This window comes from Naegleria lovaniensis (genome assembly GCF_003324165.1).
Source record: "Naegleria lovaniensis strain ATCC 30569 chromosome Unknown tig001, whole genome shotgun sequence".
NCBI lineage: Eukaryota > Heterolobosea > Eutetramitea > Acrasida > Naegleriidae > Naegleria > Naegleria lovaniensis.
The window spans coordinates 31,954-48,639 of record NW_025407823.1 but is presented as its reverse complement, the minus strand read 5'-3'; the positions used below and the strand labels follow the sequence as shown (position 1 = coordinate 48,639).

At 38.5% G+C, this 16,686-nt stretch overlaps 8 protein-coding genes across 8 annotated transcripts; 4 read left to right on the top strand and 4 right to left on the bottom strand.

Moving 5' to 3' along the window:
* Nucleotides 1-6: 6 nt before the first annotated feature.
* C9374_003566 (uncharacterized protein) lies at nucleotides 7-2,262 on the bottom strand (the record flags this gene model as incomplete). The annotated part of the gene is made up of 1 exon (XM_044693108.1): nucleotides 7-2,262. One exon carries the CDS (start codon nucleotides 2,260-2,262, stop codon nucleotides 7-9), a length of 2,256 nt encoding a protein of 751 aa, XP_044555696.1.
* Nucleotides 2,263-2,355: 93 nt separating this feature from the next.
* Nucleotides 2,356-2,976, bottom strand: C9374_003565 (uncharacterized protein; the record flags this gene model as incomplete). Its single annotated transcript, XM_044693107.1, has 1 exon — nucleotides 2,356-2,976. The coding sequence occupies one exon, from the start codon at nucleotides 2,974-2,976 to the stop codon at nucleotides 2,356-2,358; it is 621 nt and encodes a 206-aa protein (XP_044555695.1).
* A 699-nt stretch (nucleotides 2,977-3,675) lies between these two features.
* On the top strand, nucleotides 3,676-5,415 carry C9374_003564 (uncharacterized protein; the record flags this gene model as incomplete). The annotated part of the gene is made up of 1 exon (XM_044693106.1): nucleotides 3,676-5,415. One exon carries the CDS (start codon nucleotides 3,676-3,678, stop codon nucleotides 5,413-5,415), a length of 1,740 nt encoding a protein of 579 aa, XP_044555694.1.
* A 1,273-nt stretch (nucleotides 5,416-6,688) lies between these two features.
* Nucleotides 6,689-7,318, top strand: C9374_003563 (uncharacterized protein; the record flags this gene model as incomplete). Its single annotated transcript, XM_044693105.1, has 1 exon — nucleotides 6,689-7,318. One exon carries the CDS (start codon nucleotides 6,689-6,691, stop codon nucleotides 7,316-7,318), a length of 630 nt encoding a protein of 209 aa, XP_044555693.1.
* A 192-nt stretch (nucleotides 7,319-7,510) lies between these two features.
* On the top strand, nucleotides 7,511-8,569 carry C9374_003562 (uncharacterized protein; the record flags this gene model as incomplete). The annotated part of the gene is made up of 1 exon (XM_044693104.1): nucleotides 7,511-8,569. One exon carries the CDS (start codon nucleotides 7,511-7,513, stop codon nucleotides 8,567-8,569), a length of 1,059 nt encoding a protein of 352 aa, XP_044555692.1.
* Nucleotides 8,570-8,797: 228 nt separating this feature from the next.
* On the bottom strand, nucleotides 8,798-9,677 carry C9374_003561 (uncharacterized protein; the record flags this gene model as incomplete). Its single annotated transcript, XM_044693103.1, has 2 exons — nucleotides 8,798-8,938; nucleotides 9,015-9,677. The coding sequence occupies 2 exons, from the start codon at nucleotides 9,675-9,677 to the stop codon at nucleotides 8,798-8,800; spliced, it is 804 nt and encodes a 267-aa protein (XP_044555691.1).
* Nucleotides 9,678-9,869: 192 nt separating this feature from the next.
* C9374_003560 (uncharacterized protein) lies at nucleotides 9,870-10,637 on the bottom strand (the record flags this gene model as incomplete). Its single annotated transcript, XM_044693102.1, has 1 exon — nucleotides 9,870-10,637. The coding sequence occupies one exon, from the start codon at nucleotides 10,635-10,637 to the stop codon at nucleotides 9,870-9,872; it is 768 nt and encodes a 255-aa protein (XP_044555690.1).
* A 379-nt stretch (nucleotides 10,638-11,016) lies between these two features.
* Nucleotides 11,017-16,547, top strand: C9374_003559 (uncharacterized protein; the record flags this gene model as incomplete). Its single annotated transcript, XM_044693100.1, has 2 exons — nucleotides 11,017-11,216; nucleotides 11,393-16,547. The coding sequence occupies 2 exons, from the start codon at nucleotides 11,017-11,019 to the stop codon at nucleotides 16,545-16,547; spliced, it is 5,355 nt and encodes a 1,784-aa protein (XP_044555689.1).
* Between the last annotated feature and the right edge of the window lie 139 nt (nucleotides 16,548-16,686).

The following is a 16,686-nucleotide window of genomic DNA, read 5'->3' as shown; positions in this document are numbered from 1 at the left end:
GGACTCTTAGTACTTCTTGAAAAATATTTCCCAAGTTGCATTTCCCAACAAATATTCCTTCCACTTATCGTAAGCTCGCGTGAATGAGCACTCTAATAAATTTCCTTCATCCTCCACTTCCAATAACGTGATTGGTTCTTTCATCAATCGAGACTCAGGAATGTAGCATCCCAAATATTCATATTCCATCCTCTGATTCTGTAAACTAGTCATCCATTGTATAAAATCATCATCATTAGACTCTTCATGCTCGTCAAAAAAGGTTTTACAAACATGACCCATAATCCTCCTTGATAAAATTCCACATCGTTTCATGTATTCAGAAATAATTTCTGAATTCAAAACAAGCAACTCGATCGAAAACAAAGAAAACAAAAACTCCAAATTTGGTGGATTCTGCTTCACACATTCCAAAATGAAATTGGCATCTTGTTTCAATTCCTCTGATATAAAATCTAATACAAACACACCACCGGGGTAGTGTAGCGATTTCAATACAAAATCTCTATTGCTTTTGAAATCGTCGGGGAGAAACGCCATCCATATTTCACTTCTCTTCAGACCAGCATTGATCACTTCTACATCCTTTCTCTTGATGAATGTTTGAATAGGCACACGGACATTGGGTATTTTTGTATTTGAGAGTGCTGCCAACGCGCAATCTCTATCATCTTGGAGGTGTGCTGGAAGTTTTGAAAATGCACATGGATGTTCACTTTTGAGTGCAGTCAACACCATTTCTTTGTCATGCAACATTTGAGGAATAAAAAAATCCTGCAATTCGTTCAATAGATCTCCTCTATTGTGGAGTACTGTCAAAATAATTTGTCGATCGTGTTGGAACTCAGATAAAGCATTTTTGAAGCTCTTTACATTTTTTGTGGCAGCTTGTACGACAAAATTTCTATTCTTTCTCAAAGTAAGCGGTCCATATTTCATGATGAGTTCCAAATCTTTGCGTTTCCAAACAAACGCCTCTTCTTGTTCTATCCAAATTTGATCATAACCTTTGTAAAGTCGTGTCATGACTTGTTCAACAATATTCGCAAATTCCTCATCCTGTTGGATGATATGATGGATGTGACATTTGTCGAATAATGAATGTACAAAGCATCCTTGCTCTGTTAAATTTCGTTGATACTTTTGGTGTGCTTGATAATATTCATCTGGTAATTCGCACAGCATTTGTATCACTGATCTCAACAGTTCGTTTTTCATAAAATCACCTGCTTCATCTTTGAGAAATAATTGTTGATAAACCTTCATTATAATCTCCATTGGTATTTCGTCACGAACGCTTTGCGGCACCCAAACGTAAACTTCTGGAATACATGTTTGAATTAAATCTTGCTCAATTGTTCCATCAAGACTCGTCATTGAAGTGTTGAGTAACTCAAGAACAAACTCCTTATCATTCCTAAATTCTTGTGGAATTTTTGAAAATGTCTCAGGATTTGATCGAACGACACTGAGTAAGAAGGCAAAATCATGCTGCAGTCGTTCAGAGGCCATGTATAAATTGACATGCTTTGCATTAATAGCATGTTTCACAATTTCTTCATTGTCTCTTAACCTGTCTGAAAGTTGAAATAAATAGCAACCATCCTCACAAAGTACTTTCTTTGCTTCATCTGCATCATCAACTTCAAATATGAAGCTAAAGTTATAGTGTTTGATAAATATTGGTTTCAAGTCGTCCATCCATTCAAATAAAATCTCTTTTGGAATGTATTTCAATACTTGAAATTTTTTGTTCTTTAAGAGATTCAAGATGCCCATTTTGAAAGGTCTCCAAAATTCGACAGTTCCAATCAATTCTTGATTTTGTTCGCATAATTCGGAAACATCAATGGGTTGCATCATCCAGATCATCGGAAAACATTCCATGTCATCACAATGATGTAGCAATTGCATTACACAGTACGGGTCATTCATGAATTCAATCATTGTTTCAAGATCATTCTTATCGTCATTGGTATATATGCATAACAGAGAATTATCTATCATCCGTTCCAACTTTGCTTGTAACCATTTGGAGTATCCTTTGGATTGATTTTCAAATTTTCTTTTCAAGTGTTCAAACAGCTGATGAACATGAGAAGAGTAGCTTTCAATCATTGGCACTGCATCGGATACAGATCCATGAAAATCAATTAAAATGATTTTCACTACTTGGGTGGTTTTGGATTGTTTCGAGTATTTGGTTACTGGAGCAAGAGGGCAATGGTGATCAACATGATGATGAGAAAGCTTTCGTTTCATTTTTTTGAGTTGTTACAAGAACGAATTTCCAGTTGCAACTAGATTTGTTATTCACAGTCAAAACCTGATTGCAGTTCAGAACCAATCGCACTGTTAAAATGATATAACCAAATAACTCAAACATCCAAAATCATAAAATCGTTCCAACACTTGAGGTTGAACGGAGGACGATATGGAAGGTGGTTCTAAACGCTTCGTCGTTGCTTCCTCGAATTCTCCACTAAATCCCATTCCCATAGGCACAAATAAGGGAACAAAATGATCCTCCGATGGAACAGCATCCCTTGCATTGGGCGCTAGCTTCTCATAGTCAAACAAATTCTTCACGTTTCGTTGTTGCAACAATTGATCGATCAACCACTGATCAAAATCAAAGACCCATTTCTGTACGTGTTGTTTTTCGCCTCCTTTCCAATTCATCTTTCTTAAATTATGAACAGTAACTCCCGAACCAATGACCAATACATTTTCATGAGCTAATGGAGCTACTGCTTGTCCAATACGGAAATGATGCTCGACAGAGCTTTGATGTCCATCAATGGAACATTGAACGACAGGAATATTGGCCTCGGGGAACAGGGAATTAAGAATGACCCATGTTCCATGATCTAGACCTCGGTGGAATTCTCTTCCGGTTGGAATGGAATGTTGTTGAAGTAATTGTTCAATTCGGAGAGCAACTTCGGGAGATCCTTTCGCTTTGTAATGAATCATACCTTAAAGAGGATATCACAGCAACATTCGTATGTTGGGATTAAGCGTACCATTGTTATTCGTCATGATACATGTTAAGGATTCTTCATGATGATCTGTAGCACTTACATTTCACTTGGAAATCCAAAAAAGTCATGAATTGTTTCGTACGTTGTATTGGAATCATGAAAACTAATAGCCACATGAGGATGAACATCCCAATGAGCAGTAAACACCACAACTGCCTTTGGAGGCTTCTCTTGATAACGAGGAGCTAACTTCTCTCTCAGAAAAACGTTCATGGCATGTTTTGGTTGAATACACAGAGTGGGAGCTCCATGAGATATAAACAATGGAGCAATCCTGGGTTGTTGTAGTTGTTGTTCATGCTGATTTATGTTCTCAGAGCAAGAATTGGTTGACATGTGTTCAAAAGCAAAGAATTTTTTTAGCAGTTGAAATGCAGGTTCTTTGCTGGTCGGATTTGATTTTAAAGTGAAACAAGGACGCCATGCGGGCGTTCTATTTGGACGCTAGAAAACAATAAGCGTTTGTGTTGCTTTGTGTCATAGTTGGACGACAAAGGAGCTCCAAGAGAATTACACTGTTCGTTGTACTCATCTACAAAGACAAGGACAACTGTTTCAGAAACAAACCCGCCAAAAATTTGCAACTTGTAATTTTAAAAAAAAAATTGTTGTTGAAAAGAGCCTCGAAGTCATGCCATCTTCGGAGAACATGCTTGGATCGAGTCGAGAGACCACTCCCACTCATGACTATCAAGATGAAGATGTGGCCGTTATGAAAAGCTCTTCAAATTCCTCGCCCTTTGTTCAACCTTCTCCGATCAACATTTCCAATAACCTATCATCACCAAAGAACATCGCATCCGATGAACAAAACACAACCAACAATTCATCCCTAAATCTAGGTTTAAAATCTAATTTAATGAATAATAGAGAAAATTTTTCAAAATATCCCGATCTGCCAAATTTTGAGCTCTATGAGTTTGATGAGATGGAGGACGTTCTCGAACGAATTATTAAGGAAAATGAATTTGTTGAAGAGGAATTGTACATTTATGAAGCATTCTTGAAGAAAATGTCGGAGCGATCGGGTGTTCCAGCTGCAAGTGCTTCTAACAATGAAAAAGACAATCATAATACATCCTCAGCATTCATCAATACTAGTAACGTTCGAGCATCAACAGATACCCAAAACAATAGTAACCTTATTCAGGCCTCGCAAGATAAAAGCAAGCACGAGTCTTCGAAAATGAACAATCAAAAGTCACAACAACAACTAAACAATGGTGGCGCTCTTACCTCAGAATCTATACAAGATGTTTCGGGCTCTCTTGAGAACCGCCTCGTTCGAAAGAAATCCATGGATAATATTTCAGTGTCTTCATTTGATGATGCAAGTGATGATGCGAGCAGTGTTGTGAGCAGCGGAACCACAAATACAGCTGGTAAGAAGAAGAAAAAACGAAGACAGGCTGTTCAAGAGTATCAATTAACATATGAAAACAAAATTGAAATTGCCCTTAAAGCAATAGACATTCTCAGAAACACAATAGAGAAGGAAAACAAAATTTATGAGAAGGAAATTGAAACCATGCGAGCTCGAGTACAGGAAGCAGACTTGGAAATTGAGGAAGTGGACAAGGAACATTTGGAATTTAGAAAAGAGGTGGTAGAACCAAGAGACAATGGAAAGAACACCAAAGATGGAGGCCTCTATTCGCAATACATTGCAGCAGAAAAAATTGTACAGTATTTCAAAAATAAGCAACAACAAAAGGATACCCTTATTCACAAATTGAAATTGAAAATAAGTGAAATACGAGCGATTGTAAACAAATCGAAAGGTCAACTCGAGTCAAGAGAGCAATCTGGCGATCAGCTTACGAAAACTGACTTTGATCAGCTCAAAATTGAGAATGGTCTAATGAACAACAAAATCGATGAGAGGAATAATGAACTAGTCGAGTTGAAACTCAACACTGGAGCTCTTCTCCAAAAACTCTCTGCGCTCACTGAAAAACTCAACAAACTCACACAAGATTCCAAATGGTACCAAAAAGAAATTGAAAAGAACCGAAAGGACTTGGAATCACTGAAGGAAGAAATTGAATTCGTACTCAAGGACAAGGACATTGAATCAGGAAGAAATCAGAAAATGGTGATCCAGCACGAACAAGTCAAAGTTCCCGAAATTCTCACCTACATTAAAATGAAAGCAGAACTCGATGAAGTCCGTAAAGAGGTCACCAATTGGCAACGAAAAGTTGAAATCCAATCCATGAATGAGAGTAACACTCGGAAGAAACTTCAAGGACTCTTAATCAGCAATGGAAATCAAAGAATTGCCTCTGCAGGATCCTCTAAAAGTGACTCGAGCTTGAGTGGTATACTGACAACCAACAATCAGCTCTCAAATAAACAACTTTTCAAATAGTTGTTATGAAAGCTGAGCAAGTCCAAAAAGTTCCATATTTGGAAGGAATGGAAACAAGCATTGGTCCATTAAAATCATAAAACTATTTTTTAAGGGATTCCATTCATAGTCTTCCTTCTCTCAACGCTTGTGATCACCCCTCCCAATTATAACAATTTGCAATTTTAATTTCTTTCCCCCATCATTACTAATTCTAAAATTTGGTGTTTGAGAGCAAGAACAGAGACATGTTGAGCGTTGGAGCTTATTGAACGAATGTGCATTTCAAGGCAACACAGCAACAATCACGACTTGACAATTATTCATCGAAAAAAACCGTTGTTGAGTGAGAGCGTGCTTGCAGTGGTTTTTTAGAATAAATTGTTCAACAAGCTTGTTTGATCATCAGGGTAGTAGCCAAACGACAATATATTCACATTATATTATTGAATTCATAACGAAATACTTTACAACTGCACTACTACAGTTTCTGATACTACGATTCACACTTCAAGAACAACAAATACATATATTGCATTCCAATTGGAATTTGCTTCTAACTGAAATTCCCTTCTCACCCCTACCACCTCAATACACACATTTTCAAACCACGTGAAGTGTGTAAATTCATATTCATACGACAGTACCGACCCTCCCATTTCTAACCTCCTATCCATCCTTCACTCCTTTTTATACTCTTTTCATACTATATTCATCACACATTGTTGATTGACGAGATCAAATACCAAACTTCCAACCAATCCAAATAATTACCGAGAATTTTGTAATTTGCTGCATTTGATTGGATCACCTATTCATCTCTCCATTTACTATCATCATCATCGAATTACCATTCTTGTTCTCTAACACAGTGTGTGTTCAACATTATCCATTTTCTGCATCCATATCATCTTGACTTATCGATTTTTGGACAACAACAATTTCCAAATTCATCTCAGTCATCATTGACAACACAGAGTTTGACTCATTCATCTCTCGTGAAGGTCATATTCATCGTTGTTTCACTCATCCTTCTTCTGTCAATTTTACATTTTCTCTCTTCGCACACACGATATTGTAACCTCCTTGTAAATTCATACAACATAGACAACGCATCCATTTACTTACTCTCTCCAGCACACACGGTCATCATCTCATTGACTTTTTGTATCGTTTAAAACTCAACTCGCCACATCGTGTCACACCCTCTTGCTACTCATATTGAAAAAAGTTACAAACAACCACCGCAACCAAACCACTCATCCGCACCCATTAAACCTTTGATATCCACAAAATGCCTTCCATTCATCCATCCTTCTTCTTCCCATTGTGTTGGCTTCCCTCTCCTCAACACGATCATTACTTTTCCACTTCATATAAATGTAATTCCAATGTGAGAATAAGGCTTCATGAATTATATACACATCAATTGAGAGAACAACGAGAGAAGAAGAGGAAATCCTTGTTGGAACAGCATCAACCTTCCAATGCTGCTGCTGTTGCACATTTGTGTTATAATCCTCATGCCATGTGTGTGTCTTCTCAAGATGTGACCATGAAACATACGAACATGATGACAGATCATCATTCTCATCATTTGCATCATTCACAGCAATCCAATGCTCATCCAAAACGAAATCATCATCCTCATCAACATTTTCATGAGAAGAAACAACCTTCGTTTGGAGATGAGGACACGATGGAAATGATTTCCAAGAATCTTCAAATGTTACAAGATCAAGATGGTGATTTAGAAATGCACGATTGCAGTACCATGACAAAAATTCATGAATCTACAATGATGCAACAACAACAACAACAGCAGCAACAACTGTCATTGTCAATTCTTGCTCCATCCTCCACCTCAACTTTTTCTCAAAGTGAGAATGGTGCTGCTCATAGCAAGACTGGCCAGCGAAAGTGAACTCCGGGCTTCAGGGACACGATTTATGTCCCTCGAAAAAAAAAAAGTTTCTGTAGAGAACCGGCTTAACGCTGGCAAAGAAAAATCTTGAAATTGAAGCTTCCAAGTTCACTGTTCTGTCAATAGAGAGCCCAGCGACAGGAGTTGGCGACCAAATCCATCCAGCAACCCGCTCTGTTGGCTTGTCTTACTATGTCTAACATGGGTGATCACCAAAATGGAAATTCTCCTCAAATGGTTTCGAATGAAATGTCGTCAAAGAATGGTCACAAACGAAAATCATCGTTGCATTACCTGCCGATTGAAAGAGGTGAATGGATCAAGTTAGATACCATGTTATTGAAAGAACGTGAAATGAATACGAATATCATTACTGAGAGTCGAGCGAAACAACAACCTCCATCGACAAGTTCTGACCACAAGAATGTTTCAACAACTCCTCCATCCCATACAAATTCTCGACTAGAAGAACTCCAAATTGCCATCAAATTGGTCGAAAGTGAAAATGAATTGGCAGTGGATCAATTTGATTTGGTCGTTCAGCTCTGCACCAAAATGATCTTCTCGGTCGTGACAAGTTCCTTCTTGTGTTGTTCCATGTGGGAACTCGAGAATGAAATGAATCGATTGCATCAATCGAGAAATCAACTCTTGTGTAAGGACATGAAAGGAAGTATCTATTCTCCTCGTTCTCAACACAATCATCCTAACCATAGCAAGCTGAGTCAGCAACATCATTTGAATGGAATCATTTTGAGGAAACATGAAGAGATCTATTGGAGAAAATTCGTAGAAGTGATCTTCTTGAAACTCATTGTCGATCCAAAAGTCATTGTGGTTGGTTTGGCATATTTTGAAAAGGTCATTCGTTTGTTGGAAAATGAACGAATGAGTAATAGTCCACTCTTACGGCAGCATCAAATGAATAGCTCTGAAAAGGGTTATGAATCGGCTTTCAATCGAAATGAGTTGAAAACGATCATGTGTATTTGTATCATGTTGGCCAGCAAGATGTATGATGAAGACAATTACTGGAAGAGTAAGACGTATTTCAAATTATTCAGTAGTTTGTGTCGAAAGCGAGAGGATAATCGAAGAATTACCTTTAAGGAATTCAATCAATTAGAAGTTGAAATTCTAAATGTGTTGCAATTCCATCTCGTTCTCAATATGGACGAGTTTAGTCGGGAAATTGTTCAGAAATTCATGAAGGTGAATTTTGAAGATCATGATGCATTGCTGATGATTTGACCTTGTTGCAGTTTTTAGACATACTCTGTTTCATATACACAGCTGGTAAATTTTTCACAATCCATTGTATGATCTCTGTCTGTACATTACTTCATTTCTTTGAGAATAAAACTCGATACGAGCTTTTTCTCTTTTTCATTTGAAAAAAAACCAAGTTTTCCAATCTCAGAGTTGAAAATTCATTGTCGTTGTTTCATGTCCATGGTCATCAAATAAGATGAAAATAATTTAAGAAGACGAGAATGTTATTATTGAAATATCACTCAGTTGATTTCGATCTATAATATTGCCTAGCTTTGATTGAAATTCGAGTTCATTCAAAGTGGGAAATGTTATTGTCCACATTGCGTTGATATCCATTTCTCCAGTCTGATGAGTTGTGTATTCGTTCCATGTGAGTGTTGTTTAAACAAGGTGTGACCAAATTTGAAATGATTCAACTTACCCATCCACCGAATGCCAGCATTTCGCTTCGAATGTCATCAAAAACTGCAACATGGCTACTGAAACCATGCTGGAATATTTTCAGGCTATTCTCTGAGAGATGTTTTGTAAAGAGATTAACCTTTGTCCACTTGTTCAAAGTAAAATCAAATATCCAACAATCATTAAGCCAATCGTCTCCATCGTATCCTCCAAACATCACCATCTGTTGTAATTTCTCAATCATGATACAGGAATGGGAACTTCTTGGTGAAGGTATATTCAGAAGAGTTTCTTTCGGCACTGTAGTTTTCTTTGGAGAGTCAATCTTCTTTCTAGGTCCCCCTTGATGGAGTCGGTACCACTTCTTGGTCACTAGTGAAAATTCATGCATATCATTATACCTATAATCTTCATCTTTTCCTCCAAAAAATACAATGGATTGACGTTGCTCGTTCAACACCATGGAAAAGACTTCTCTTGGAGATAAACGATTCGAATTCCCGTCATCATGACACTCTTCCATCAGTGACCACATATTTTCCTTAATATCATAGACAAAAAAATCATCCAAGTGATAGCCTGCATATCCACCGAATATGACAATTTTGTGTTGGCTCTTTAGATAGACACTCCGGTGTCCCTGACGTCCACACGGTGGCTTGCAGAGTTGAGTGCTTCCCATAGCAAGACAAGCCAACAGAGCGGGTTGCTGGATGGATTTGGTCGCCAACTCCTGTCGCTGGGCTCTCTATTGACAGAACAGTGAACTTGGAAGCTTCAATTTCAAGATTTTTCTTTGCCAGCGTTAAGCCGGTTCTCTACAGAAACTTTTTTTTTTTCGAGGGACATAAATCGTGTCCCTGAAGCCCGGAGTTCACTTTCGCTGGCCAGTCTTGCTATGTATGGGAGATGTGTTGTCATTGAATTCACACTCATTCCTTGTACGTCTCCATTTCCAACGACAGTCTTTTAAAGAAAATTCCATAAGCCTGTCATTTTGGAAATCATTGTCTTGAGCTCCACCAAAAACATATAGACTCTTAGTGAGAGGAGAATAGCAAGCACAGTGTCCCCAAGTTTGGACTGGAGTTTCTTCTTCTTCAAACTCATAATCTTCATTTTCATCACTAATGTTGTCAGCTCCATCATCATCAGTATCTTCTCCGTTAAAACGAAATATTTCGAGCCATGTCCTTGTGTCCAAATCAAACACTTGTACGGCCACAAGATGATCACTCATTTGAATGCAGCCAGATACATAAACGAACCAATTCATTTGTGAATTTTGCACCAAGCAACCACTGTGAAAACTTGTGGGAATTGGTTTTAGTATCTTTCGATATTTATGAGATTTTGTGATGACTGACTGGTCCTGATCACGTTTGCATTCATACATTATTGAATTTGTATTGTTGTTATTACTATTGATGATATTGTTTTTTGAAACATTGTTAATTGTGCTTTTAAAGATATCGTTCGTACAATTTTCAAAGCTGTTGTTATCATGATGTTTTTTCTCTAAAAGCCAAGAAGAATAAGAGGTTGCAGCCGAGAGGTGAAGCAACTGAAAAGCCTCATAGCATTCATCTTCTTCCTTCTGTTCGGCAGCATCACAAAGATTTTCAATTCTCAAATATAACATTTTTTCTCTTGAGCCATGATTCAATCGTTGAGGACGAAGCTCTCGGAGTTGTACTATGAAATTACATTCTGTATTTGATGATCCTAATAATTAAGAGGTTGTTGTGAAGAAGGTGAACCACAAGCAATCAACCAATCGGTTCTTTCAGCACAACAGCAACCTGTGCGTGAAGAAGATGAAGTATCTAGCCACGGGATCAGTTAAAAAAAACGAAAATAAATGACCACCAAATTTTTTCATCAAAAAAATATTCCAACATCATCGCCTTTTTTTATCACTTTTGATTGAGAAGCCTTGTTGTTGTAGTGTTTTCGAAAACAGCATCATCATCAATACTACTCCTATTATTTATATTCCCCAACAATATATTGTATAATCAATGTCCCTATTTACATTTTCTCCAATTGAATTGGCTAGAGTGGACCGAATTCAATTCGGTATCTTGAATCCAGAAGTGACTGAGAAGATGAGTGTATGTGAAGTACTCCATGCGGAAACATTTGAAAAAGGAAAACCAAAGGAAGGAGGATTAATGGATCTTCGTATGGGTACCATTGATCCCTCTCTTACTTGTCTAACGTAAGTACATTCAACTTTTCCTTGTGCGAACTTACCAATCGGCGAACATTTGCTCTTGCTGTTATCAATCTCCGACAACAAACACCATGACTTTGATCATCACTACACTCTCTTTTCTCGCATCTCGTCATCATAACCATACACACCACTTTATCCTTTTTTTCAAACTCTCAAAGATGTGGAGGTAATTCGACAGAATGTCCTGGTCACTTTGGACATGTGAGAATCCATCCTGTGTTCAATGTACTCTTTCTCAACACAACTATCAAAGTGCTGCAAAGTGTTTGTTATCACTGTGGTAAACTTTTGGCAGACAAGAATACACATGCCTTCAAAAAGGCCTCCAAATATCAAAATAGACGTAAAAGATTCAAGGAAGTGATAGATTTATGTCGAAAGGATAAGTGCGTTGTAGGCACAGTTGGACCTACTGACGCAAATCAACAAGCTCAAGGAGGTGATGGACTTGTACAAGATCCTACCACTGCCGAATTGACATTCCAACCTCGAAATGGTTGTGGAGGCATTCAACCTAAGATATCTAGAGATGGCTTGAAAATTTTTGCAGAATTCAAGAAGGATTCTGCCGAGGGACCAAACAAACAAGAACTTACAAAGCAAGAACTCACTGCCGAACGTGTACTTCAAATCTTTAAGAGAATATCTAATGAGGATTTGGAATTATTGGGATTTGACAGAGACAATTCTCGTCCTGAGTGGATGATTATTACGTGTCTCCCAGTTCCACCACCACAAGTTCGTCCTAGCGTGCACCACGGTTCAGGAGATCGTTCTGAAGACGATCTTACTCACAAACTTGCTGATATCATCAAGGCAAATGCAGCACTTCAAAGAAGTGAAAAATCTGGTACACCACAACATCAAATGGAAGAAATGGTTAGAATGCTGCAATATCATTGTGCTACATATGCAAATAACGAATTTCCTGGTATTCCAACTTCGACCACTAAAAGTGGAAGACCTTTGAAATCAATCAGACAAAGATTGAAGGGAAAGGAAGGTCGTGTTAGAGGAAATTTGATGGGTAAACGTGTAGACTTTAGCGCCAGAACCGTCATTACCCCAGATCCAACAATTGATATTGATCAAGTCGGTGTTCCTCGTTCTGTTGCTTCAAACATGACCGTTCCAGAAATTGTTACACCATTCAATTTTGAGAGATTGAATGAATTGGTGATTAATGGTCCTTTGACTTACCCTGGAGCAAAATATGTCATTCGTGAAGACGGTACACGAATTGACTTGAGATTTGCCTCAGGAAAAGCAAACGATCAAATTCAGTTGGAATATGGTTACAAAGTTGAGCGTCACTTGCAAGATGGTGACGTTATTCTCTTCAACAGACAGCCATCCCTTCACAAAATGTCTATGATGGGTCACAGAATTAAGGTCATGCCTTACAGTACTTTCAGAATGAATTTGTCTGTCACTACACCATACAACGCTGACTTTGACGGTGATGAAATGAACTTGCACGTACCTCAATCATTGCAAACCAAAGCCGAATTACTCGAGTTGATGATGGTCCCAAGAAATATCATTACACCACAAAGTAACAGACCAGTCATTGCTCTTGTGCAAGATACATTGTTGGCTTCTTCAAAACTTACTCGTCGTGATGTTTTTATTGAAAAGGATGTCATGATGAATTGTCTCATGCACTTGTTAGACTTTGATGGTAAATTACCAGTTCCAGCTATCATGAAACCAAAACAATTGTGGACAGGTAAACAATTGTTCAGTTTATTGTTGCCAAAGGTCAACTTGGAAAATACTTCATCCACACACGAAGACCTTACTGAAGGAAAAGATCACTTGGATTCAGACTTGCCAGAATTCGACACAAAAGTGTTGATTGACAGAGGTGAATTGGTTTCTGGTATTCTCGATAAAAAGTCTTTGGGTTCCTCCCATGGTTCTTTGATTCACATCATTGTGAATGAAAAGGGTCACAATGAAGGAAGAAAGTTTTTGGGTGCTTGTCAAAGAGTCATTAACCACTGGTTATTGCAACGTGGTTTCAGTATTGGTATTGGAGATACCATTGCCGACAAAGCAACCATGGAACAAATCGAAGAAACCATTAGAAAGGCCGAAAAAGACGTCAAGAATATTGTTAAAGATGCACAAGAAGGAAAACTCAGAGCAGAAGCAGGTAGAACCATTCAACAATCTTTCGAAAATCAAGTTAACAAGGTTTTGAACAAGGCTCGTGAAGATGCCGGTAACAAGGCTAAAAAGTCTCTCAAGGACGACAACAACATCAAGTCCATGGTGACTGCTGGTTCAAAGGGTTCTTACATTAACATTTCACAAATTATTGCTTGTGTTGGTCAGCAAAACGTTGAGGGTAAACGTATTCCATACGGTTTCCGTAATAGAACATTGCCTCACTTCTCACAAGACGATCATGGCCCAGAAAGTCGTGGTTTCGTTGCCAACTCATATCTCAGAGGTCTTACTCCTCAAGAATTCTTCTTCCACACTATGGGAGGTCGTGAGGGTTTGATCGATACTGCTGTCAAGACATCAGAAACTGGTTATATTCAAAGAAGATTAATCAAGGCTATGGAAGACATTATGGTCAAATATGATGGTACAGTTCGTGACGCTCAAGGAAATGTCGTCCAATTCTTGTACGGAGAAGACGGAATGGATGCTCACAAGGTTGAATCACAGAGCATTGACATGATGAACTTGAGTGATAACAAATTTGTTGACAAGTTTTGGTACCCATCTCTTGGTCCAGCTCCAACTTACACTCCTGGCTCCGAATCATTGGCATCGTCAGCAATTACAATGCCATTAGGTGGTATCAATAAGGAACCTTTTGTTTCTCAAAAGATTTATGAAGAGATTTTGAGAGAACCAGAACAATTTTTGAAAGAAATTCGTGATGAGTACAAACAATTGTTGTTGGATAGAGCTGTTTTGAGAACTGAAATTTTCCCATCAGGTGAAACCAAGGTTGTCATGCCTGTAAACTTGAGACGTCTCATTAAGAATGCTCAAAAAGAATTTGGTATTCACCCAAGTGCTGGAAAAGTTAGCGACTTGAACCCAATTTACGTTGCTAAAAGTATCAGAAAGCTATGCGAAGAATTGGTGGTCATTAAGGGTACTGATAAGCTTTCCAAAGAGGCTCAGGAAAATGCAACTCTGCTTTTCAGCATTTTAGTTAGATGTACATTTGCTTCAAAGATTGTTTTGAAAGAGTTGTGCCTCAATAAGGAAGCTTTTGACTTCATTCTTGGTGAAATTAAGATGAGATTCCACAATTGTCTTGCTCAGCCTGGTGAAATGGTGGGATCTGTTGCTGCTCAATCTATCGGTGAACCTGCAACTCAAATGACTTTGAACACTTTCCACTTTGCTGGTGTGTCTTCAAAGAACGTTACATTGGGTGTTCCTCGTTTGAAGGAATTGTTGAACGTTGCAAAGAATATCAAAACTCCAGGTTTAACAATTTATTTAAAGTCAGATATTCTTCACGATATGGAGCAAGCCAAACATGTAAAGGATGACTTGGAATATACAACATTGGGTCATGTCACTTCATCTACACAAATTGTCTATGATCCAGAACCATATGAATCAGTCATTGAAGAAGATAGAGAATTTATCAGAGAATTGATCGATGAAAATAAGGATCAAAAATTAGATTCCACCACACTCAATCCATGGGCTCTCAGATTTGAATTGGACAAGATGATGATGAGTGAAATGACCATGTCACAAGTTGCAAGAAAAATCAAGGAAGAATTCCAAAACGACATTACATGCTTCTACTCTGACGATAACGCTGATCACTTGATTTTGATTGTTCGTATTCACAAGGATGAAAAGGAAAGAGAGAAGGATGAACAACTCAAGAATCCAACTGCAGAGACGATTCAAAAAATTGAAGAGGAGGACATGGAAAATAGCACAGTTGACTTTTTGAGAAGCTTGGAATCTAACATGTTAAACGAATTGGCACTCAAGGGCTATAAAGATATCAAGAAGGTCTTCCTTAGAGAAGAAACTGACAAGATGACTTTCACCTCTGAAGGTCGTACCAAGACAAGTCAATGGGTTTTGGATACAGAAGGTTGTAATTTATTGGCTGTATTGGCTCATCCAAAAGTTGATCATACTACCACCGTATCTAACGATGTCAATGAAATTCTTGATGTTTTGGGTATTGAGGCATGCAGAAATGCATTGATGAGGGAAATGAGAAAGGTCATTGAGTTCGACGGTTCATATGTCAACTACCGTCACTTGGCCATTTTGTGTGACGTCATGACTCACAGAGGTAGTTTGATGGCTATCACTCGTCACGGTATTAATCGTAGCGACACTGGTCCATTGATGAGATGTTCATTCGAGGAGACTGTTGAAATCCTTATTGAAGCTGCTACATTTGCTGACATTGATACCCTCAAGGGTGTAAGTGCTAACGTGATGGTTGGTCAATTGGCTCCAATCGGTACAGGATGTTTTGGCTTGTTTTTGGACGAAGAGTTGTTGAAGCAAGCTGTTGCAGTCAAACCAATGTATGTCATGGAAACCACAGCCAAATCTACCATGTTTGGTTCTATTGGTGTCTCAACACCTTATCACACTGGAATGGCAACACCTTATCACTCAGTTTCAACACCTGGTTATCATGGAGTATCAAGCCCTTGGACTTCAACTCCTGTGAGTAGAACTCCATCTCCAGAGCACGGTGGCTTTAGCCCTTCACCTTACAACTCAGCATTCTCTCCAATTGCTGGTTCACCAACATCACCTGGTCATCATGGATATTCACCAACTAGTCCAAGTGGTGGTTATAGCCCTTCATCTCCTGCTTATTCACCAACATCACCAAATACTGGAGGCTATTCACCATCCTCACCTGCTTACTCACCAACAAGTCCAAGTTACTCGCCAACATCACCAGCCTATTCACCAACGAGTCCTGCTTATTCTCCAACAAGTCCAAACTATTCTCCTACGTCACCAGCATATTCGCCAACAAGTCCAAATTATTCTCCATCGTCACCTGCTTATTCACCAACAAGTCCTCGTGTGACCAGCCCAAGTTATTCACCATCGTCACCAGCATACTCGCCAACAAGTCCAAGCTACTCACCTACAAGTCCAAACTATTCACCAACGAGTCCAGCTTACTCACCAACAAGTCCAAGTTATTCACCATCATCACCTGCTTATTCACCAACGAGTCCAAGCTATTCACCAACTAGCCCAAGTTATTCACCAACGAGTCCTAGCTATTCTCCATCTTCACCTGCTTACTCACCAAATCGTGATGACAATCAATAACAGGAATTCAAGTAGTAATAAGGAGAGGGTCTTGTAACTGCTGGCAGCAATTGTGTAAATAAAAAGCAACTTTCCTTGAATTGTTGTTGCTCAAGTCTTAATGAACTAGGAACATGGAACTGTGATGGTGTAATTGAAA